This window comes from Gobio gobio (genome assembly GCF_949357685.1).
Source record: "Gobio gobio genome assembly, chromosome: 11".
Taxonomy (NCBI): Eukaryota; Metazoa; Chordata; class Actinopteri; order Cypriniformes; family Gobionidae; genus Gobio; species Gobio gobio.
In genome coordinates this window covers 8,400,657-8,424,043 of record NC_137104.1, presented here as the reverse complement: position 1 = coordinate 8,424,043, position 23,387 = coordinate 8,400,657, and the positions used below count along the sequence as shown (strand labels likewise).

Sequence of the window (23,387 nt, the reverse complement as noted above, 5' to 3'; positions counted from 1 at the left end):
AACCATAATATTCATTATGAAATTAACAGATTTCCAAATATATAATATATTTTTATGTTAATTCACAATTATAACCAGATTTCTGTTGAACATAAATATTCCCAGAATTTTCTGGCTCATCTGAACAAAATGAGCATTTTTCATCAATATCCATACATTTTGATGAAGTATAATTAATATACTAAAGCTAATTACCTTCAAACAAGGTTTATAATTATTTCTTTCACCTTTATGAATACGAAATTAACCAAATAAACCATAAGATTCATCACGAAATGAACATACATTCTTGATTCAAAATATATAATAACTTCTTTGGATGTTAATTCGCAATTATCACCAGATTTCTGTTGAACATAAATTTACCCAGCATTTTCTGGCTGATCTGAACAAAATGAGCATTTTTTCATCAATATCCATACATTTTGATAAAGTATAATTACTTATATAACATAGCTAATTACCTTCAAACAAGGTTTATAATTATTTATTTCACCTTTATGAATATGAAATTAACAAAATAAACCATAAGATTCATCACGAAATTAACATACATTTTTTATTCAAAATATATAATAACTTCTTTGGATGTTAATTCACAATTATCACCAGATTTCTGTTGAACATAAATATTCCCAGGATTTTCTGGCTGATCTGAACAAAATGAGCATTTTTCATCAATATCCATACATTCTGATCAAGTATAATTACTAACATGTTATTTTGAACAACTTTCAAATGAAATCATTTTTCAAATCCTCTCCATACAATCCCGGAAATGACGTAACACGAGCGCCAGTATTATTTAGACGTTAAGTTAAATGTATTGAATGTTACTACTATTGGGGAATTTGAATAAACAGACGTACAATAAAACGCAAAAGCGTCGCCAGATACCTCTCGCATAGATAAGTGTGTGTGTTCCCTGAGCGTGTGTGTGTGTGTGTGTCGGGTAAATAGGCGCTCGTGCTGTGATGGGGGGATGGGATGGGGCCACTCAGAGCTCTCGTGCTCCACTAACTCAGCGCGCTCATTAATCGCAGTTTTCTCCTCTATATCGATGCTGTTTTAAAATAAAATTCAGCTTTCCCGTTACCGCATGTGTTACCTGGCATCAGAAGAGCAAAAAGTGTCGGCCTGCGATTGAATTTCGGTGCAGAAAGCGTTTAAAATGTATCCCATTGGAGCAGCTGGTGGTGAGTATTATTATGATTAGCGAGCATGCTAGCGACGAGATGCTAGCTGAATAAGTGTAGCGTTTTTGGTCATAATAAAATATGTGGTTTAGTGGCGTTCGGTTGTGCACGACTTCGATGTTCAGATTATGTTTTAGCTTATAGTACTGAAGTCTTGTTTTCCATCTCTGTCGAGGTTTTGTTTTGTAGGCCCATTGTTATTGTTAGCCTGCTAGCTAAGCTGGTTGACCTGCTGGGTTTTGAATTTACAGCAGCTGGTTTACATGATATCTACGTCAAACTTAAAACCTCGATATGGTGTACGTTGTAACTATTGTAGATTTGGATACAGTGAAGTAGTTTATAGGCCTCAGTCTAGTTGTTTTATGTGGATTTTAGACGTTTGAACGGTGGTTGTTTGGCACCAGTTTGACTTTCCAGCTAACCAGGTACTGAAAGTTACTAACTCAAGTTCTAGTCGATACACAGTTAACTATTCCACTTCCAAATGTTTCCTGTCGTTTTGTAATGTATTTGAACAATCGAGATGTTTAGCTAACTTGCAAAGTTGTCTACTAGAATTATTATTGGAGTTTAGGAAATGTTATTTTACTGTTTTATACATGTCAGTAAAACGTGTTGATGCATAAACTGCATTTGACACATTTTAAGAACGAGGCGTTAAAATTACAGATTGTTTTTGGTCATAAACGTATTCAAACCGGTTGGTAACACTTTACAATAAGGTACAATTTATCTAAAAGTTAGTTAAACCAACCATAAACATTGCTTCTACAGCATTTACTATTTTTAGTTTAAGTTAATTTAGTAGTGCTAATATAGTCCTTTTGAATCAATGGTTGAATTTGTTAATATTACACTGTGAACTAACATAGGAAGCAATTACATTTTTATTAATAAATGCTGAAAGAAGATATTGTTTATCGGTAGCTAGTTAACAAATTTGACCTTATTGTAAAGTGTTGCCGCTTTTTTTGTTTTATTGTATGTTTTAGACTCCGATATGTGTGAAGCATCTGAAATGGTGATGTAGATAAAAGCCTTTGAAAAGAGGTGTGTTTGTGGGAGAGTTTGGCAGGTTGTTGAGTTGCTTGTGTGGCATTGGTGATAAGGAGGTAAAAGGCCTGTTGCCCAGTGGGATGGGTTCACGCTCCTAGTATCTTCCTGCTGTGTTGTGTTTTTAGGGTTGATAAGACACTTCAGTGAATCTGTCAGCCGATGACTTCAGATACCCACAACCTCCTTGTACATCAAAAGTTTTTTTGAGTTTCACATGTTTAACATTGTTGCATTAACCATGACCTGTTTTTCCCCAAATGAACTAACTGTGTGACCCAATTTTATTGTAAGCTAGACATTTGTAATCAACTAAATCTGATGTAGCTTTATTTTGATCTTATAATCAAATTGTAATGTGGCGTAGTTGCAAACCTGTTTGCAAGTGAAATGGCTGCATTTTCATTGTTTTACACATGTTTCTGCACATCATCACCAATGTAGAGTTTTGTTTGAAATAAACCTGTTATGTCTTTTATTTGTTTGAAATAAACCTGTTATTATGTCTTTTATAGCTGCTGAGCTGTGTCAGTCCCCAGGGTCAGATGTTTCTGGTAAGCAGCCCAGACTAAGCTGGCCAGTTGAAAGCCTAGCAAACATGTTCACTATGTTTACCAAGTTGCCTTGAAGTGTGTAAAGGAATGGTTGTCTTGAAACTTAATTTACTGTTAAGAGCTTTGTTTTAAGACTAAGGCTGCGTTCACACTGCAGGCTGAAACGACCCAATTCCGATTTTTTTGCCCTTATGCGACCTGTATCTGATCTTTTCATGACAGTCTGAACGACACAGATCCGAACTTTTCAAATGCGACCCAGGCCACTTGGGTATGTGGTCCAAATCCGATACATATCCGATCTTTTGAAATGCGTCTTCAGTCTGGACTGCCAGGTCACATGTATCCGACCCGCACGTCGTTGATACGCGACAAACGTTCCTTACTCCAGTCCAGTGGTGGCGGTAATGCACAAGAAATAGTTGCTAACCGCCAATAAAAGAAGAAGTACGCACCTGTTGCTAGCCAATACACTCCAACTCCAACGCGTTTCTGCACTGTTATGGGCCGCCGCAGACGTGTCTCTTCCCGTGACAAAGTTAGTTGAAGGCGCTCACAAACATAATTGAAGGTGGATCTGGTCAATCTAAAGTTACTGACGAATTCTGTATCAGTAAAGCCACTCACATCAGTATCCCACCACTCCTGGCTGCGACTCCGCACACACACGTTTCTCTGTACCGACGTTGCTACCACTGCTCCACAAAACGCCATGGCCAAAAACCTTGCTCTCCTCCTCTTTTTTAATTTTCTTCTTAACATGAGAAGGTTGTAATGGTGCTGGCTCCGTTGCGAAAATAACTTTAATAAAGCTAAACGAACTCCAATGCTGACACCCATATTTGGCTACTTCCGTAAACAACAAGTGACATCGTTGACCGTTGAGTACTCTTCTGCGCATGCGGGTCACTTCTGGGTCATTTCACGTTCACACAGGAGATCACAAAAGGTCGCATTTAATTGGAAATGTGAACGGCCTTGCAAAAAAATCACATTTTTTCAAAAAAATCGGAATTGAGGATTAAGCCCTGCAGTGTGAACGCAGCCTAATTCTCTAAACACTTGAGTATTGCTTAGCATTTTAAATTAGGTTAGTTACTATTGTTCTAAATTAGGTTTATTACTTAAAGGGTTAGTTCACCCAAAAAATGGAAGAAGAAAAAAAAAGTTTATGAAGAGATCATAAAACTAATCTATATGAATTGAGTGGTTTAGTCCAAATTCCCTGAAGAGACGCGATCGCTTTATTTGATGAACAACAGATTGAATTTAGGCTTTTGTTCACACATTCACATTCCGTCCTTAGGATGAGACGTTAAACCGAGGTCCTGACTCTCTGTGGTCATTAAAAATCCCATGGCACTTCTCGTAAAGAGTAGTGGTGTAAACCCGGTGTCCTGGCCAAATTCCCTCCATTGGCCTTTACCAATCATGGCCTCCTAATAATCCCCATCCATTGATTTGGCTCTGTCACTCTCTCTCCTCTCCACCCATAGCTGGTGTGTGGTTGAGGAGAGACCCCTAACATGGTTGTAAAGCGCTTTGGGTGTACAGTAGTATATATTAATGCGCTATATAAATACCTCATTCATTTATATAAACATTGATTTGTTTGACGTGTGAGATCTAACCTTATTGGTTCTTGCTGAAGCTCAAACGTGCTGCGTCACACAAGAATGAACCTCATTGGTTCTTGAGGAAGCTCAAACGTGCTGCGTCACACAAGAATGAACCTCATTGGTTCTTGCTGAAGCTCAAACGTTGTGTAACATGAGAATGAACCTCATTGGCACGTCAAGCGAACACGCTTGAGCTTCCATTTACCTCAGTGAATGAGTTGAATGTTTTTATGTGAATAAAAGGCTAAATTAAATCTGTTTATCATATTAATTGATTGAGTCTCTTCAGAAAATTTAGATTAAACCGCTCAATTCATGTGGATTAGTTTTACGATCTCCTTTATTAATTTTTTTTGAAGCGTCAATGGTAGTTGCATAGCTGTCAAAGTCGGATTTCATTCAAATATCTTCATTTTTGTTTCGAAGATGAACGAAAGTCTTAGGGGTTTGAAATAACATGAGGGTGAGTAAATTACAGAATTTTCATTTTTGGGTGAACTATCCCTTTAAACAATATCACATTCACATCAGTACAACAGATTGAGTATGACATTGCTTTTCAATACAGTTAAACAAACAAGAAGTTAATAGCATGTGACTTGCATTTCAAACTAAAGTTGGCCAGTTTTTATAGGCCTATATGAAAATAAAGCTGTTATATAAGGCGGGGTGCTTGAGTTTGTCACAGTAGAGCTCTAATAGTCTTACCTAAATGTTTGTGCGGGACTAATTAATGGGATAAAGTTGCTCACTGGACTAAAAATGGACATTACTAGTTTGAAATTGGCCGGTAAAAAAATCGATAAAGTGAAATCTTGGTAACTAAATGTTTAATTTGTACAAAATGTGAAAGAAGCTATATGCTTTTTTTCTGTTTAATGTAGAAAATGCTTTAGCATTATATAATTTATTGCTTAAAGTGCATGGAAAAAGTCTAGTGTTTGTAAAATATACATTTCTCCCTAATTTTCTTGTTTTGTTCCCCTTTTAATACTTTGAAAAAACCTGTTTGTGTACGTGTCCCACAGCTCCAGTGTCTCCTCCAGTGCCAGAGTATGTCTTCAAACCACCTCAAAGGCCAGACTTTGGCACAATGGGTAGGACAATCAAGCTTCAGGCCAACTTCTTTGAAATGGAAATACCCAAGTTGGAGGTGTACCATTATGACATAGACATCAAGCCTGAGAAATGCCCACGGAGAGTTAACCGGTAAAATCTTCAACTGAAACTTGAAATTTGAACTCTTTGTTTGTTTTGGAAGGACATTTGTATGTATTTGTTTTGTTGTTTTTGTAGTGAAATTGTTGAGCACATGGTCCAGCACTTTAAGACGCAGATCTTTGGAGATCGAAAGCCTGTGTATGATGGAAGGAAGAATCTCTACACTGCCATGCCTTTACCCATTGGAAGAGACAAAGTATGCACTATTAAAGTCTCTGTACTCTGTTCTATACATATGCATACTGAACTGAAAGACCCTTACCAAATGTTATATTCTTACGCTGTACCTTCTCAAAATGCTACATTGAGGTCTTTTTATATCTAATGGAGTGTCACAGCATAATGATGTCCCAAACTGCTCTTTTAGGTGGAGCTGGAGGTCACAATTCCAGGGGAAGGAAAAGACAGGAGCTTTAAAGTAGCTATAAAGTGGGTGTCCTGTGTGAGTCTGCAAGCTCTACATGAAGCACTGTCTGGACGGCTACCAAACATCCCCTTTGAGACCATTCAGGCTCTGGACGTTGTCATGAGACATTTGCCCTCTATGAGGTTAATGACTACATTATATTGACTCTGTGTTCCACATATCCCCATTAGAGAGGGAACCTCATGCTTCATCCTTCTGCACATGCACACGGCTGTTTTAACATGTAATGTTGTCTACAGGTACACCCCAGTTGGACGTTCGTTCTTCACTCCGTCTGAGGGCTGCTCCAACCCCCTCGGTGGAGGAAGAGAAGTTTGGTTTGGTTTCCATCAGTCTGTTCGACCGTCCCTCTGGAAGATGATGCTCAACATTGATGGTGAGTGTGCGCCGACATCAGCCGTTGGATTTTTAAAAATGTTTTTGCACTTTTCTTCTGCTAACGTTTCTGTAAAATGTGTTTTTAGTGTCCGCCACTGCATTTTACAAAGCTCAGCCCGTGATTGAGTTCATGTGTGAGGTTTTGGATTTTAAAAGCATCGAAGAGCAACAGAAGCCCTTAACAGATTCCCAGAGAGTGAAGTTTACCAAGGAGATCAAAGGTAATTTAATACAGTGATTGGTGATACTGACTTTTTATGGAATTAATTTGTGTGATTAATCTGAACTTTGGACTTGTTTCACAGGTCTTAAGGTTGAAATAACTCACTGTGGACAGATGAAGAGGAAATACAGGGTGTGTAATGTGACTAGGAGACCAGCAAGCCATCAAACGTAAGATCTCTCACATTTGCACAATTAAAAAAAAAAACATGGCTCTTTCTGTATGAACGCCATTACATTTATATTCTTCATTGAGATGATGCTGTGTTAAAGGTCGATACTTTGCTTGTCTCCAGGTTTCCCTTGCAACAAGAGAATGGTCAGACCATTGAATGCACTGTCGCACAGTACTTCAAGGATAAATACAAACTGGTGCTGCGATACCCACATCTCCCATGTTTACAAGTTGGTCAGGAGCAGAAACACACCTACCTTCCACTGGAGGTTGGTCAAGACGACATCTTGCGCTTGCTTTCCCCCTCCCCTTCTTTCTGAATTCTTTCTCTGAATGTCATTATACTTTTTTTTTTTTTTAAATCCAGGTCTGTAACATAGTAGCCGGACAGAGATGCATCAAGAAACTGACAGACAATCAGACCTCCACTATGATACGTGCCACAGCCAGGTCTGCGCCTGACCGTCAGGATGAGATCAGCAAACTGGTATGTGATCTGCAAACTCAGCAGTTTTTTTTGCAGTCTCCTAAATCTCATTCACACCTCATGAGATATTTAATTTCTTTGTGACAGATGAGAAGTGCCAACTTTAACACCGATCCTTATGTGCGTGAGTTTGGAGTCATGGTAAGAGACGAGATGACTGAGGTCAATGGTCGGGTCCTTCAGGCACCTTCGATTCTCTATGGTGGAAGGGTAGGAACCTCTTCTGGTCAACTAAACCTGACATTTTTTTTCTGCTGACTTTTTGGTTGAATGTATGCCTTATTTGGTCATGTCTCTCTGGCTGTTTCAGAACAAAGCAATAGCAACCCCAGTCCAGGGTGTGTGGGACATGAGGAACAAGCAGTTCCACACTGGGATTGAGATTAAAGTGTGGGCGATCGCCTGCTTTGCCCCGCAGAGGCAGTGTACAGAACTCCTTCTGAAGTAAGTCAGCTTGAGCTGAGTTTTGCATTTGATTTAATTGCAGACCCTTAAATCAGTGGTTCTCAACCAGAGGGACTCGGTGCACTTCCAAAGGTGCAGCAAGATGACTAAATTATTTTAAAACAAAATAAGGTTTAATGTAAGCTAGGGCTGCACGATTAATCAAAATGAAACTGTATGCGATTTGGCAAAGGCACACACATGTACACCGATCAGGCATAACATTATGACAGGTGAAGTGAATAACACTGATTATCTCCATCACGGCACCTGTTAGTGGGTGGGATATATTTGGCAGCAAGTGAACATTTTGTCCTCAAAGTTGATGTTTTAGAATAAGAATAAATGGGCAAGTGTAAGGATTTGAGTGAGTTTGACAAGGGCCAGATTGTGATGGCTAGATGACTGGGTCAGAGCATCTCCAAAACTGCAGCTCTTGTTAGGTGTTCCCGGTCTGCAGTGGTCAGTCTCTATCGAAAGTGGTCCAAGGAAGGAACCGTGGAGAACTGGCGACCAACCGGTCTTGGGCGGCCAAGGCTCATTGATGCACGTGGGGTGCGAAGGCTGGCCCGTGTGGTCTGATCAAACAGACGAGCTACTGGAGCTCAAATTGCTCAAGAAGTTAATGTTGGTTCTGATAGAAAGGTTTCAGAATACACAGAGCATCACAGTTTGTTGTGTATGGGGCGGCATAGCCGCAGACCAGTCAGGGTGCCCATGCTGACCCCTGTCCTCTGCCGAAAGCGCCAACAGTGGGAACGTGAGCATCAGAACTGGACCACGAGCAATGGAAGAAGGTGGCCTGGTCTGATCAATCACATTCTTTTACATCACGTGGATGGCCAGGTGCGTGGCTTACCTGAAGAACACATGGCACCAGGATGCACTATGAGAAGAAGGCAAGCCGGCGGAGGCAGTGATGCTTTGGGCAGTGTTCTGCTGGGAAACCTTGTCCTACCATCCATGTGGATGTTACTTTGACATGCACCACCTACCTAAGCATTGTTGAAGACCATGTACACTCTTTCATGGAAACAGTATTCCCTGGTGGCTGTGGCTCTTTCAGCTGGATAAGGTGTCCTGCCACGAAACAAAAATGGTTCAGGAATGGTTTGAGGAGCACAACAATGAATTTGAGGTGTGTACTTAGCCTCCAAATTCCCCAGATCTCTATCCAATCGAGCATCTGTGGGATGTGCTGAACAAACAAGTCTGATCCATGGAGGCCCCACCTAACAACTTAGGGGACTTAAAGGATCTGCTGCTAACATCTTGATGCCAGATACCACAGCACACCTTGAGGGGTCTAGTGGAGTCCATGCCTCTACAGACCAGGGCAGTTTTGGCAGCAAAAGGGGGAACAACCCAATATTAGGTTATCTTAAAGCAGGGTTGTCCAAAGTCCGGCCCGTGGGCCAAATGCGGCCTGAGGATGAATTTCAAACGGCCTGTAGCCTGTCTATTAAAATGTATTATGTGGTCAGCCACGAATAATTTACAAATTGCGCAGTTTCACAATGTCAACACAAGATGGCAGTACTAGATTTTAGGCCAGGGAAACATTAACACGCCAAAAGTGGAAAGAAACAGCGCAACTCGCAAGCTGAGTCTGATCAAATGACCTCTACAGCCAGTGAGAAGTGTTTGAGTTCGCTGTAAAGGTCTCCGGTACTGCACATCTCTCTGATTTAATTTAGTTTAAAGCCAGTTCAAACAGCACTGACTTAATCAACAACACTAACGTGCACATCAGGAGAAACACTGAGCTAATCCAATCGGAATATAGTTATATTATATAATATTTAAATTTCAGGTTGTTGAAAGTTTCACAGATATTTTGTATTCAATTTACATACGTGTCCTATCTCAAGCTACTCTACTGTCAGCTCAAGCTTTTGTCAAATCTGTCATGTTTCCAAGAAACAAAACGTTTTATATCATTATATTTATATATATATATAATATATATATATATATATATATATCTCGAATCTGGCCCCCTTTTAAAAACGTTTGGACACCCCTGTCGTAAAGTTATGCCTGATCGGTGTGTGTGTGTGTGTATATATGGTCAAGTTCTATAATTATAGATATCGCAATTTGTGGGTTAAAAAAAAAAAAAAGGCCTTTTAAAAAGCCTTAAATTACAAACTTTGAACAACATTGAGTTATTAGGATTGTGGAATTAAATTATTTTGTATTAAAAATTATTTTTAGTGTTTTTTTATTTTATTTTATTTTTTATTTTTTTAGTTTCTGTAAATAAAGTTTGAAAATGAGTAGGTTTGTCATAGCAGAAGTGGGGGGGCCTTTAAATATCGTCTCTGACAGTGGAGTGAAAAAGGCTTTAGTCTAATCCTTTGCTTGTTTTCTCTAGGGCGTTCACTGACCAGCTTCGTAAAATCTCACGTGATGCTGGGATGCCCATTCAGGGCCAGCCGTGTTTTTGCAAATATGCCCAGGGAGCAGACAGTGTGGAGCCCATGTTCAAACACCTCAAGTACACTTACCAAGGCTTACAGTTGGTGGTGGTTATCCTACCCGGGAAGACCCCTGTTTATGGTAATTTAACTCCTGTTTCTTCAGTGTTTTTGTTTGCAGTGTTTTTTTTTATAATTTAGGTTGTAACAATCTAAACACTGTAATTCTCATAGCTGAGGTGAAGCGTGTTGGAGACACTGTTCTTGGCATGGCCACGCAGTGTGTCCAGGTGAAGAATGTACAGAAGACCACACCTCAGACCCTTTCCAACCTCTGCCTCAAGATTAATGTCAAACTGGGTGGAGTCAACAACATTCTTCTTCCACAGGGCAGGTGAGGGCAGCTTTTCAAAAAGCTTTTGACATGTAGAACGCTTAAGGCACTCCTCTGAGTCTTTGTCTGATTGTCCGTTAAGTCCTTGGTTGCTTTCCCATGAAACTTAAAGGAATGGATCACCCAAAAATGAAACTGTACTCACCCTCATGTTGTTCCAAACCATTAACTTGGTTAATCTTCGAAAAACAAAGTAAGATATTTTTTAATGAAACTTGGGTGGTTTCTGAAGAGGGAAGATCCACAAAAAGTCACTAAATTGTTGTAAAACGAATCCATATGAATGAAGTGGTTTAGTCCAAGTCTTGTGAAGAAATATGATCACTTTATATGATGAAGAGATTTAAAGGACAACTCCGGTGAAAAATTAACCTAGGGGTAATTAACACAGTTACCGAGTAGATCGTTCTCTGGGATGCGTTTTCATGAAAATCTTGATAAAGAGTTTTATCTCTGTTTTCCAAGATGGCTCTTGTCTGTATACGCGTAATGTTCTGTCTTTATAAAGTATCTTCTTAAACTGTTTGTACACTTACAAAGTTCTCAATGCTTCGGTTTGCATGTAGGGACCTTCATTATGCTACCGTGTTAGTGTGAGACTATTTTGAGCCTTGTTAGTGGTATTAACTAGCGATTTAATTTTACTTATTCTGTCCCCCATTTACTAGTGTTATAAGCTAATCTGTTTTTAGAGATAAAACTCTTTACATTCGATTTTCATGAAAACGCATCCCAGAGAACGATCTACTCGATAACCATGTGTTAATTACCCCTAGGTTCATGTTTCACCGGAGTTGTCCTTTAATTTAGGTTTTTATTTAAATCCAAGCAGTGGATGGACACCTATATAGAGCACATCACATTTGGTAAACATGGTAGCTCAAACAGGCGTGCGTGATGTGCGAGAGCCAATGAGGCTTATTTTAGCCCATGATGCACTAACAAGCTTCTGTGTATGTGTACTTGTATGGAAATAAAAGCTCAATTTAAATTGTTCATCATATAAAATGATCATCTCTCTTCACAAGACTTGGATTAAACCACTCGATTCATATGGATTGATTTTACAACTCTTTAATGACTTTTTTTGGAACATATAAAATGATTTTACCTCTTCACAAGATTGATTTTATGAACTCCTCATGACCTGAAAATCTTATGGGTTTGGAATGACATGAGGGTGAGAAAATTACCATTTTTGGATGAACTTTCGCTTTAAATTGGGTAGAAAATACATCTATCACTGAACTATTCTGCACTACTTTATCACTTGTTTTGGTCTTTAGGCCCTTGGTGTTTCAGCAGCCAGTCATCTTTCTGGGTGCAGATGTGACTCATCCACCAGCTGGAGATGGCAAGAAACCCTCAATTGCTGCTGTAAGCCTGACAAATCTGACAGCCTTAAAATGGCTGATTTATACTCATTACTGAGTGCCAAGTAGCACGAATATCACAAGTGTGACCAATATCGGCTTCTAGTACACAATTTTAAACCAGATCATATAGCCTCAAAAGTCTCTAAAAAGGCTTTTTTTTTTTTTTTTTGATGACATGAAGGTTGTTGGTAGTATGGACGCCCACCCAAGCCGATACTGTGCCACAGTGCGGGTGCAACAGCACCGTCAGGACATCATTCAAGATCTGGCCACCATGGTGAGAGAGCTGCTCATCCAGTTCTACAAATCCACACGCTTTAAACCAACGCGCATAATCTACTACAGAGATGGCATCTCGGAGGGCCAGTTCAACCAGGTAAGCTGCAGGCCTACACTGTTGCCATCACTTGATAAGTGTGCAGACACATTACATTTAATCTTCATCGTCCTATTTTGCCCGTGCAGGTTCTACAGCATGAACTGCTGGCTATCCGTGAGGCCTGCATTAAGCTGGAGAAAGACTATCAACCAGGAATCACCTTTGTAGTAGTGCAGAAGAGACACCACACCAGGCTCTTCTGCATGGACAGGAATGAACGGGTTGGTTATTGCACAGACAACTCCCTTCATTGAAAGTATTCAAATGATTATATATAAAAGTATATATAAATCATTCATTCATTCAACACTTTGTCCTCGAGGGGCCACATAGAGTAACAAACAATAGCTATACATAAAACCATCAATAAATAAATAACAATGTGCACAAAGGGCATAATAATATATTCTATTAAAAAAAAAAAATGGTGAATATTTTTCAAGAATTTGCTCTACAAGTACATGTCCTTGAACAAATTTTCTTTGTAAAACAGAGCAAAACCTATTAGCCTTTTTATTGTTTAATGTTTTTTTTATTTGCCTTTCAAATTGGCTGTTTGTATTTAAGGTTGGAAAGAGTGGCAACATCCCTGCTGGCACCACAGTTGACACCAAAATAACTCACCCATCGGAGTTTGACTTTTATCTTTGCAGTCATGCCGGAATTCAGGTACAATTGAATATTTTAAATCGAATGTCATTTAAGAGTGAGATCAAGATTCCTCAAATGTATAGACTTCTTATACAATTAAATGCTTATGAATGCTTTATTTCTAGTTATCGGGCTCTTTAAAGAGTGGAGTTTAATTAGCTTTAGTGTTGGTGAACATTATACTTGTCTAAGAGTGTGAGAGTTCAGTCATTTGCATAATTTCTGAATCTCCACAGGGAACCAGCAGGCCATCCCACTATCACGTGCTGTGGGATGACAACCATTTCACCTCTGATGAGCTGCAGGTCCTCACATACCAGCTGTGCCACACCTACGTGCGCTGCACCCGCTCTGTCTCCATTCCTGCACCAGCCTATTACGCCCACCTGGTGGCATTCCGTGCCCGTTACCACTTGGTTGACAAAGAACATGACAGGTACTGATGGGAGGAGTATTACTACCATTGATGGAATGAATGGCGTGGTTTATTTCAGAGTAATAACTATACTAATTTAAGACCGTATTGGCTATGACTCAATGACAAATGCTTGAAGAAACTCTTCTCCACTCCTCAAAAACATAAAACATTAGACTTATATTTATATTTATTAGGGATGCAGCAATACAGTTAGTCCACGGTTCAATACATACCTCGGTTTTTAACCACGGTTTTCGGTTCGGTTCTGATGGCTTGTCACATCAGTTTTTTGCTATTCTATTCTTAAGCGACAGGAACAGCAAGAGGTTAAGGAGAAAAAAATACTATTTTTTAATTGCAATACTCTTTCTTTATTTTTCTTAAAATAATTGAAAAACCTTACTTAAACTTAAAACTTTACTTTAAAAAAAAAAACCCATGTACACATTCCTAGTGTATTGTATAATATAAAATATATATATAAAGATTTACACCGGCAGCTCAGAGCTGTACAGCATTTAAGTATGAAATTGAATGAATAAATGTAAAAATAAAACACTACATAGACTTCACTATAAAATATACATTGATTCTTATTAAAGCTACTGTATTAAAGTTTTTCAGTCAAGAGCAGTGAGTGATTTTCTCTTTGTCTTTTGTTGTTGTATTAACATTAAATGGATAGTTCACTCAAAAATGATAAATGAATACAGGTTTGGAACAATATTAGAGTGAGTTAATAATGACATCATTTTAGAGGTGAACTGTCCCTTTAAGGACAGCATGTTCACTAGGCTGCGCTGCTGTCAATTAAAGACCTGCATGCATCTAATACAGACATGCGCCGATTTTACTTTCACTTTAGACATAACCGACTGTGTTTATGTAAACCTTGTGTGTATTTGACAGTATTAGCGCAGTAAGACGACTTAGTCCAGTAATCACGTGTTTGACAAGCGTTTAGTGCGCGCGCTCGGAAAAGCTCATGTTAAAACCGCGCACACGCCGGCAAGGCTTGAAAACGCATGCAAATAATGAACTTTCGTGATTGTGAATTACTATAGTGTTCCCTGAGTATACCTCTACCACTAACGTGTGATGTGAATGTATGTCGCATTGTTCAGTATATTGGGATGGAGGCAAATGATAGAATTTGTAGAAAAATACTTAATTAAATGCAAAACCGAAAAACCGCCATTCACAGGCCGAACGGTTCAATATTATATTGAGAATTGTGGCATCCCAAATATATATATATATATATATATATGTATATGTGTATATATATATATGTATATGTGTGTGACAAGACGCTTAGCTCACAAAACGAGACACAAGATTGGTTTCATGAGAATGAGAGAAGATTTTTGCACAGTATTTTTAAGAAATCCTTAATTATTCATGACTGGAAAAATAGTCTGCAGATGCATTTTGAAATGTTTTAACTAATCCTCTTGTAATGAAGGTCGCATTTTATTTAAAATGTCAACTTCAGTACAGAAAACACTATTTATTCAAACAACCTGTGGAGTTAAGAGGTTTGACTGGCAGTTGGAGGATCCAATGCAGTTTGGAGGTTTAGTCACAACTCCCACAGAGAGACGTAAAAGGCAACCAATATTAATAATGATTTATGGGAGAAAAAAAGACAAGTTATCTGATTGCGATGATAGCCTTTTTTGATGTACCTCTTATACCTATAGTCTCTGCTCCATACAGTATGCTAAAGAAAAACTTCATAATGTTTCCAACTTGATGCGACTGATCTGTGTATAAATAATTGAGGGAAATCACCGTAGCGGTGCATTCATTATACATCCGCACAAGGTCTGATTTATGTGTGTTGTATCTGTTTCCTGGCAGTGCTGAAGGCAGTCACACATCAGGTCAGAGTAACGGCAGAGACCAGCAAGCCCTGGCCAAAGCTGTGCAGATCCACCAGGACACACTGCGCACCATGTACTTCGCCTGAACATAGCCAGAAACAAGCCCCACATCCTGAAAACAGCACGGTGTGTGTGTATGTGTGTTTTTATGTGTTTGCCTCATTTGTATAATGAGACCTTCAAACGGGGGAAAAAAACAAGAATCGCCATGCTGTTAGGTTTCCCATTGCCCATGTAGTCAATTTCCAAACATCTTAAATATCCATGATTTTTAGAACTGTAACTTATTAATTTATCTTTTAGTTTGGTGGGCATGGTTGTGTATCTGTTGTACATGTGCATGTCAGATTAGAGGTTAACATGTTTACATAGTCAATCCAAAAATTCAGACTATTTTTACACTGAAAGTTACATTTTGCATCCGGATGGGCTTGATTCAATACTATTGCCAAGGCTGGTGATGGAGACTGTTGAACAGTAGTTTTTACAAACTCATCAAACCAATGAATTCGGGTTAGTTTAGGACAACACCGATCAGGTTAAGGGGTTGTGGGGATGCAGTTTCCACAGCTAAATTATTTATCAGCAAAAGCAAGTGCACTGACCAGAAGAGGACTTCAGGACAAAAGTACTTATCCTGTTTTGTTTCATTTATTTGTGCTAATATGACTTCTTTTTTTCTTTTTTTTTATCATGGTGTCATTTTATTGTTTAGTCCAGGACTCAGTCAACCTACTGTACCTGTCCGTGTCTGCCAATGACATGATTAACCAAGTGCTATCATGTGCTTGTGTCAGAAAATTTGCAGAATCAAGAGCGCATTTGGAAGTGAGAATGTAGGAATTGTTCTGACAATCAGTTTTCTGGCGCTCTGCCGCTCATTTGAGGCTGGTTCTCATCAGTGACGCCCTCCGTTTACCTGTGACAGGGTTCTCGGTGCAGAAATAGCTTTGATAATTGTCCTGTAAAGTACTAATATTTTGGGACTCCAAGCATTTAGATTGAGATTATCTTGTATGTACTTTAAATTCTGCTGCCGTGAGAATTTCTCTGATTTGTCCGATGTGATTGTAACAACCTAAGGTTTTGGTGGGTGGGTGTAGGAGTTACATTTCTTTCACATCAAAATTAGATCGCATTTCACTTTAAGCACCTATTCTGAAATTTTCATTGTGACGTTGTCAAATATTCCCCACGTCGAAAGGTTTTGTGCTGAGTATTTGGGGAATCTGGAGCCCTGTGGTTTGTTTGGTTCTGTGTGCTGTTTCCAACGGTGAAGTTTGACTGACTAGGTTTAAACGCCGTCATCGTACTCCAGTTAACTTTACAGGCAATCGAGACTTCATATTAATACAGATATCAATTGCATTGTTCACAGAGACACAAGGTCAGTGAAAATTTCATACAAATTTCGAACGCACCTTAGTTTTTTGTTTTGTTTTTAAATGTCTAGCTTATAACCATTTCCATGAATATTTTTCCGATCCTTTTCTTTGAGATATTTTTTTTTTGAAGAACCCTTTTGTAGAGTCACAGGGTTGGCGAGTGGTCATTTAGCTTTTTATCGCTTTTTGTCGTTTAACCGAATAGGAACATTTATTTAGTGCGAATTGATCCAGACTTAGTTCAAATTGAAGCGCAATACATTGTATATGTGTCGGTGAACTGTTTTCATGTAAACAGTCTTTATGCCTTCTAAAGCATATCATGATGTGTGTAGTGATTGATCTATCGAGTCTTGTTAGTTTATTAACTGTAAGATCACTTCCCCGAAATAATGTTTCAATTTTAACTTGAAATTCTTGGGTTTTTTTAACCATCCTTTTCTAACTATGCATTCTTAACCAAGAGATTTTAGTGGTATGTTTGTGTATATGAATTATGAATTTAGAACATTTGTAATGTAGTCGTTTTCATGCTGGGTACTTTTAGTAGTGTAAATAGTGCAAACCCCGTACCCACTGTAGCAGTATTAGCTTACAAAATACTCTATTTTTATTATCAACAATTGGATGTTCTTTATATGGCTCTCAATTATTCCTGTTAGCCGAACAAGATTACATATGTACTTGTAGTTAATGTCCTACCATAACTGAAGCACAACAGGACATTATAATTGTAGGTGCTAGATTTTATTCTCGATCGAGACTACCAGTTTTTTTTATATCTTGTTTAACTTCACCTGTTAAACAAGAATCAGTGACTGGTCAGAGAGCTTAATGGGTATGTTTGGTTTTCGATCTGGTGAAATCTGACATTTGACCCTGAAACTTTTTCTAAACCCAACAGACTGTGTACAAGGGGCATTTTAATTTATCTTCAAATACTTGACTAGAGTTATGATATTGTTTGGCGCTGGTCTCGTAACTCGTGAAAGTAGATGCACTTTGAAGAGCAGTGGACGCGGACCCCTGGTTCCGGTGGTTATCTGGATCACAAGTGCGTTATCTGGATGCAGTTGTGTGGAAATGACTAGATGTCCTACCTCTTGTTACCTGTTACTTGTATTATGGTAACATTACCGCACTGGTCATTTCCTCATAATTGCATGAGTGGGGAACGTCGTCTTTTTCGTCCCTCTGAAAGTGAAAGTGGTAGATGTCGCAGAAAATCTATTCATATTTGTTCAGAGGCCATGCCTGCTGCCTAGATTATTTAGCATTGCTATTGTTTTGTTATGGTAGTTAAGCTATGTATTCAAAACTACAGTTGAGTGCTGCAAGTTTCAGATTGATCCACAGTCAGACATGAATCCAAAAGAATATTATATGCTTTTCAGTGAATAAATGGCTTGATGCTTTAAATGCATGGCATAAGCTATAAAAATGTTCATAAATATATAGTGTGAATTCCAGTTGTATCATTTTTCTGTCCTTTTTTTTCTCAGTGACAGCGCATTGTCGCTTTATCCATGTACTCATTTGAATGTGTGTCACGTAGCTTCCATGTTTTTCTTAACTTTGTTTGAATAATAGTATTTATCATTTAGCATCAGAAATATGAGGTGAAATCATTGCTCAAACTACTACTTAGATTTTCTCTGGACAATCTGATTTTTTTTTTTGTTGGTAGAAACCATTCTTTTCGTCCTCATGACCTGCTTTAGTTAGATGTTTGCAGAAGTTACTGAGTTTAGTATTTGAACCTTTTTAAAAATCAGCACCTTAGTCAAAGGTCTACAACATATGCAATTTCTCAAATATGAAATATGAGATGTTTTTGCACTATATCAGAAGAGGTGTTACTAATTTGCATGCTGGTGGACAGATTGTAAGGTTAGAGAAGAACCATCAATTTTAGACTAGTCTTGGCCTTGTTTCTTTGTTCATTGGCATTAATCTATTAATAGTTGACAGACGTGAGGAGAAGGTCTTGAGTTCTTACACTATGCAACAACTCATTTCCATTCTGGGCAGCCACTGTTTTTATATATGGGGGTCAAATTGTTGGATTTTTCATTGTTTGTAAAATCTGTCAGGCACACCAAATTGAGTTAGGGACTTTGAGTGAAGTCCCATTTGTTTTCGTTTTCATTTCCGCTGTTCACTATACAACTGACTTTTTTAAAATGAGGACATAAGGAATCTGATGCAAATGTTTGATACAAATAATTCCGTTCAAATATCGTGAATGCAAATGTAATCGAGGCCAAGGAGGAATGAAGTACACTGCTGGTTTTGTAGAGGCCATCGCGTTAATCAATGCTGCAGCATCTCCGTTTTTGGATTTTCAGAGGCTCATACAGTGTTAATAACTACAAATTTAAAATGGTGCCTCAATTACCCTGGAAGCTTTGAATTATCTACCAATGCTATGACATTGACATTTAACGGATGTCTCTTGCTTCATCGTTTCTAGAGTATCGTCTTTTGCTGCTTGAGTGAAGCTTGTATATTGCTTGGCGAAGTATCTTTCCAGCTCGTGTGGGGTTACTGTGTCCACATGCCTCTTCGTTTTTACATGTTATGGTTTAATTAGCTTAGTTTGTGCCCTAACAACTTTTAAGATTTGAATTTAAGACACAAAAAAAGTCTCCTCAAAAGAATAGAGCCCCCCCCAGCTTAATGATCCGAGGTGGTCTTTTAACCTATAGAGATATATTGCTAATGTATTTGCATTAGAACTTTGCACTAGTGTTTTTAAGCAGAAATGTAAGCCTCTCTTTACACACCGTGGTAGTTTTTATTACTGTAGTCATTGCTTTTTAAATTCCTAAGGTGGCAAGTTTCAAAGATGCTACCTTGTGACTTGCTAAAACCATAAAGATACAAACGAACAGTTTGAATGTACTTCATACACCTGCATACTGGTAAACAACATCCATTACTTTCATCGGTTTGCTCTAGTTTTTTTTTTATGCATGCACATTTAAAGCAGCATTGAATCGTTGGGCTTTTATTCATGCATATTTTGAACTATCTCACCATTCATGGTTGTGATGTACTAGATTAACAGATATGGAGTGGCAACGTTTAGGCCAGGGGTCTCCAAACTTGGTCCTGGAGGGCCACTGTCCGGCAGAGTTTAGCCCCAACCCCAATTAAACACACCTGAACATGCTAATCAGTGTCTAACTAGGGCCTTGTAAGACACTGATTAGCTGGTTCAGGTGTGTTTATTTGGGGTTTGAGCCAAACTGTGCAGGACCGCTGAGTTTGGAGACCCCCTGGTTTAGGCAGTTGATTCAGAATACGCACTGGCACAAAGATCCATGTATCGCTGACGTTTGTGGTGCTGTACTGTAAAAAGTGTACATAAGGCAGTTTTTTTTGGCGTGTACTGCTTGCCAGAATTTCCAACCAAAGGGTTTGGAGACATGCCATAATACCCATGTTTGTACATCAACCCAATAAGCCAAATTCACTGTTTTGACTCTGTGATGGTCCCATAATCATGACAGTGGTACATGCTGAGCCTCAGTTCATTGTGTGCACAAACTAAAACTCTACTTGGATTCATTACAGGTCATTGCCATTCAGCTTGTTGATTTTATTGGGGCATGATGGCATACAAGTGGACCCCCCCCCCATCTAAGTTCTAAACTAGTTTTAACACTAGTCTAAAATGACCAAAATTGAAGCTTGTTGTGAGGGATAAGAGATTTCAAAGTATTCTGTTAAAAAGAGCACACTTCCATTAGTTCATTACATGCTAATATGTTATTTATTCAAATACGAGCATGCATGTATAATAATTAAAGTAGGGTCTTGAGACTGATTTATTGGAATAATTGAGAGCTTCATCATGACCTGGCTTTTTAAACCAACTTTTAAAAACTACCTCAATAGTGTCAGGTGCTAACATTTAAAAATATCCCTTATACATATATGTATATGTGCTCATGACAAAGAACAATAATTGTGACCAAACAACACAAGCCTATACTGTGTATTAAGTGTTTAGCTTTGTTTTACTTTTTTAAAAATTTGTATGGTGGATCAACATGAGGGATGTTTCAGCATGTAACAAATTTTGCAGGGGACCAAAATAAATATGATCTGAAAGTTTCCCTTTTTAAAATGTAGTGATAAATACTCATCCGCTTTTAGAGGACTTCATTGAAATCACTGAGTTGGAGCTGGAACTAATGGCTAGGGAGAGAGTTCAGGTCAAGATTATTGCCAAAACACGGTGGTCTGTCTGGATCTCGACTGAGTTGAGTTGGTCAGGTGTGTGGCAGTGTCATCCCCATGTCCATCACTAGCATTGTGCCATATTATGGATACCATACTTGACAAGAAGCGTCCAATGACCACTGCTCTGTGTCTAGTGTACGTTCGGGAGAAACTGACAGGATTTTCCTATGAAGCAGCTTGTCGACCTGTGTCAAATGGCAATCTAATCATCGTTGAGCTTTACTGTCTTTGGAGTGCTAGGATTATACTTGATTCTACAACTTGATTTCTATCCGGTATTGCAATAAAGATATCTCGCACTCATTGAATCCTGATCCGTTTGATGAAAGTCCCACGGCGAGTCTGCGATTTAAGCTATTTGTATTTAAGCATTGGACATGCAAGCAAGCAAGCAAGCGTGCCGTTCATTGTCGTCGATGCGTATTTTCCTTGCTATATTTTATGAAGGGAATTCAGTTTTTCTCTCTTTAAGGACTCTGATTAAGGATGTTAAGCATCCGAAATACACTGGCATTTGAGTTTCTTGAGGGATGAATATAAAGGTACAAAAGGTTGTATGGAAATCAATCGAGTTTCTTGTTTTTTCTTTGGTGAGCTTAAAAACGTCCAGTGTGTTTTTTCTCGTGTATGTGTGCCTTTTCAACAAACAAAAAAAAATCTCTCCCGCCCCTGATTGAGGGACTATCCTTTTTAATTTGATACTCGGCTCCACATTGAATAATTTGTACATTTATCATGCAACCTTGAGTGAATGCTGCATAGAATGATCAGTATTTGTATTTTGCACTTTCTAAGCAGTTTTAAAGGATGCCCTGTTGTAATTGGGCTCACAGACTAAGACTATTTAAGACGAGGTATTTTCTGCTACAATAGGAATTCTAAGGAACCATAATGACTTGTTGGTGTTTTCGAAAAAGTGTATAGATGTGAAGTACCTCATAAGCCTGATAAATGCTGCATAAACTTCATTTATTGTTCTTTTGTGAACCTCATTTTTTTTTTTCTTCAAACAATTTCCCCTATAGGGAGGTTTGACGCCCACGTGCCGTTCAAGCACCTTCTGAATTACGTGATTTATACCAGAGCCGCTATTTAAGAGATTACCAGTGATGCACAATAATTGTATTCACTGGCATGATTCAATATCACCAAGCCTCTAGCTATATAGCATTGCTCAGTTGACATGACTATTGGATACGTGGCGACGTCTTGCAGTCAAAAGTTACAGTTGACTCAGGTATTGCCATTTAAGGGCTGTATCTGCTATTGCCTCTCGTCCCCAATCCCCTCACCTGTGTCTTAATGTAGCCTTAGAACTGCATTTATGGATAGATCATAATGAAGAATACCTGGCCTTAAAATATGCACTATTAATTACAACATGCAAATCACTACAGATCAGGCCATACGTTTTTGCCATTAAAACTACCTCCTGAGAATGTAGGAGTGTCCTTTTTCTCTTTTTCTCCCCTCCTACCCCTAAATAGTACTCTGTTAATTGACAATCATCCTTTTTTTAAGTTCTCAGTGTATTACAAACGATTATTTCTGGGACACTCTAGTTTAATGTTTCATTTATTTGACTTTTTATTTGAAAACCACGTCCTATGTTAAGTCATGGAAGAGCCGAGCGACCAAAGTTTCCATCCGAAGGCTTTCTTGCCCTGCCGTGTGGCGTCAACCTCCCTCTCACATCAGCAATTTCTTTCATTTAACCTTGTGTTTGCTCCTTTTATAACATGCCAAATTAAATTTGCTGTCATTCCTGTCATGGTGAAGTCTTTAATTTCTGATTCATGTGTTTGCATTCACTGCTAAGCTCCTTGTTGTTGTTTCTTGATAATGTAACGTGTGAGCTTTTTTTTTTTTTTTTTTTTAAACGAGTAAGATTACAAACCAAGATATGCTGTAAACCCTGCTAAAACATAATGTGAAAACGTATCATTTAATATAGCTCACTTTCGCTTGACTGTGTATTGCATCATTTAATAAACTTAATTTCCTCTGACTGGTGTGTCTTGTGTTTTAATGTTTGATGTTTTTGGACATGCTGGCCTCCGCTGATGTCTGGATCTTCCTGCTGCTTTTGCCAGGTTTTTGCCATTCCTATTTGCTGAGATAATGTTGGGGGGAAAAAATCCCTCTACACTTATGTTTTTCTAGATCGCCAAACAACCATCTGTAAGTAAATGCAGATTGTGTGGATTCTTGCAAACCCAAAAACAATGTTGCCTGAGGCCAAAGTTGGTGTTTTCCGTTTCTTCTCAGACTACACTCTTAAACTAAGCTTTATATTGTACTGTTTAGCTCAAATAAGTAAGGGTTTTTTACGACAATCCTTGTATATCTGTAAAAAAAAAAAAAAAAGAGCCATGGTGTCACAACTTAAACTCTTGTCTTGCTCCCTTAAACATCAAAAGAAAAAATCTCAAGTCAGACAGGGAAGCC

General features: G+C 38.5%; 1 protein-coding gene across 1 annotated transcript; it reads left to right on the top strand.

Annotated features, from left to right (window-relative positions):
* Positions 1-1,068: 1,068 nt before the first annotated feature.
* On the top strand, positions 1,069-22,940 carry ago2 (argonaute RISC catalytic component 2). The gene is made up of 20 exons (XM_079830221.1): positions 1,069-1,196; positions 2,768-2,806; positions 5,454-5,634; positions 5,722-5,842; positions 6,014-6,195; positions 6,313-6,449; positions 6,538-6,672; positions 6,757-6,844; positions 6,970-7,117; positions 7,216-7,335; positions 7,423-7,545; positions 7,646-7,779; positions 10,157-10,341; positions 10,434-10,593; positions 11,880-11,970; positions 12,151-12,345; positions 12,435-12,569; positions 12,916-13,017; positions 13,236-13,435; positions 15,281-22,940. Exons 1-20 carry the CDS (start codon positions 1,172-1,174, stop codon positions 15,387-15,389), a joined length of 2,610 nt encoding a protein of 869 aa, XP_079686347.1. The 5' UTR covers positions 1,069-1,171; the 3' UTR covers positions 15,390-22,940.
* The last annotated feature ends 447 nt before the right edge of the window (positions 22,941-23,387 follow it).

Excerpts from the sequence above, each read along its gene's own strand:
- ago2 (XM_079830221.1), top strand. The coding sequence starts at position 1,172 with ATGTATCCCATTGGAGCAGCTGGTG. Across the intron at positions 7,780-10,156 it reads TGTACAGAACTCCTTCTGAA|GGCGTTCACTGACCAGCTTC; the intron begins GTAAGTCAGCTT and ends TGTTTTCTCTAG. Across the intron at positions 12,346-12,434 it reads CGGAGGGCCAGTTCAACCAG|GTTCTACAGCATGAACTGCT; the intron begins GTAAGCTGCAGG and ends TTGCCCGTGCAG.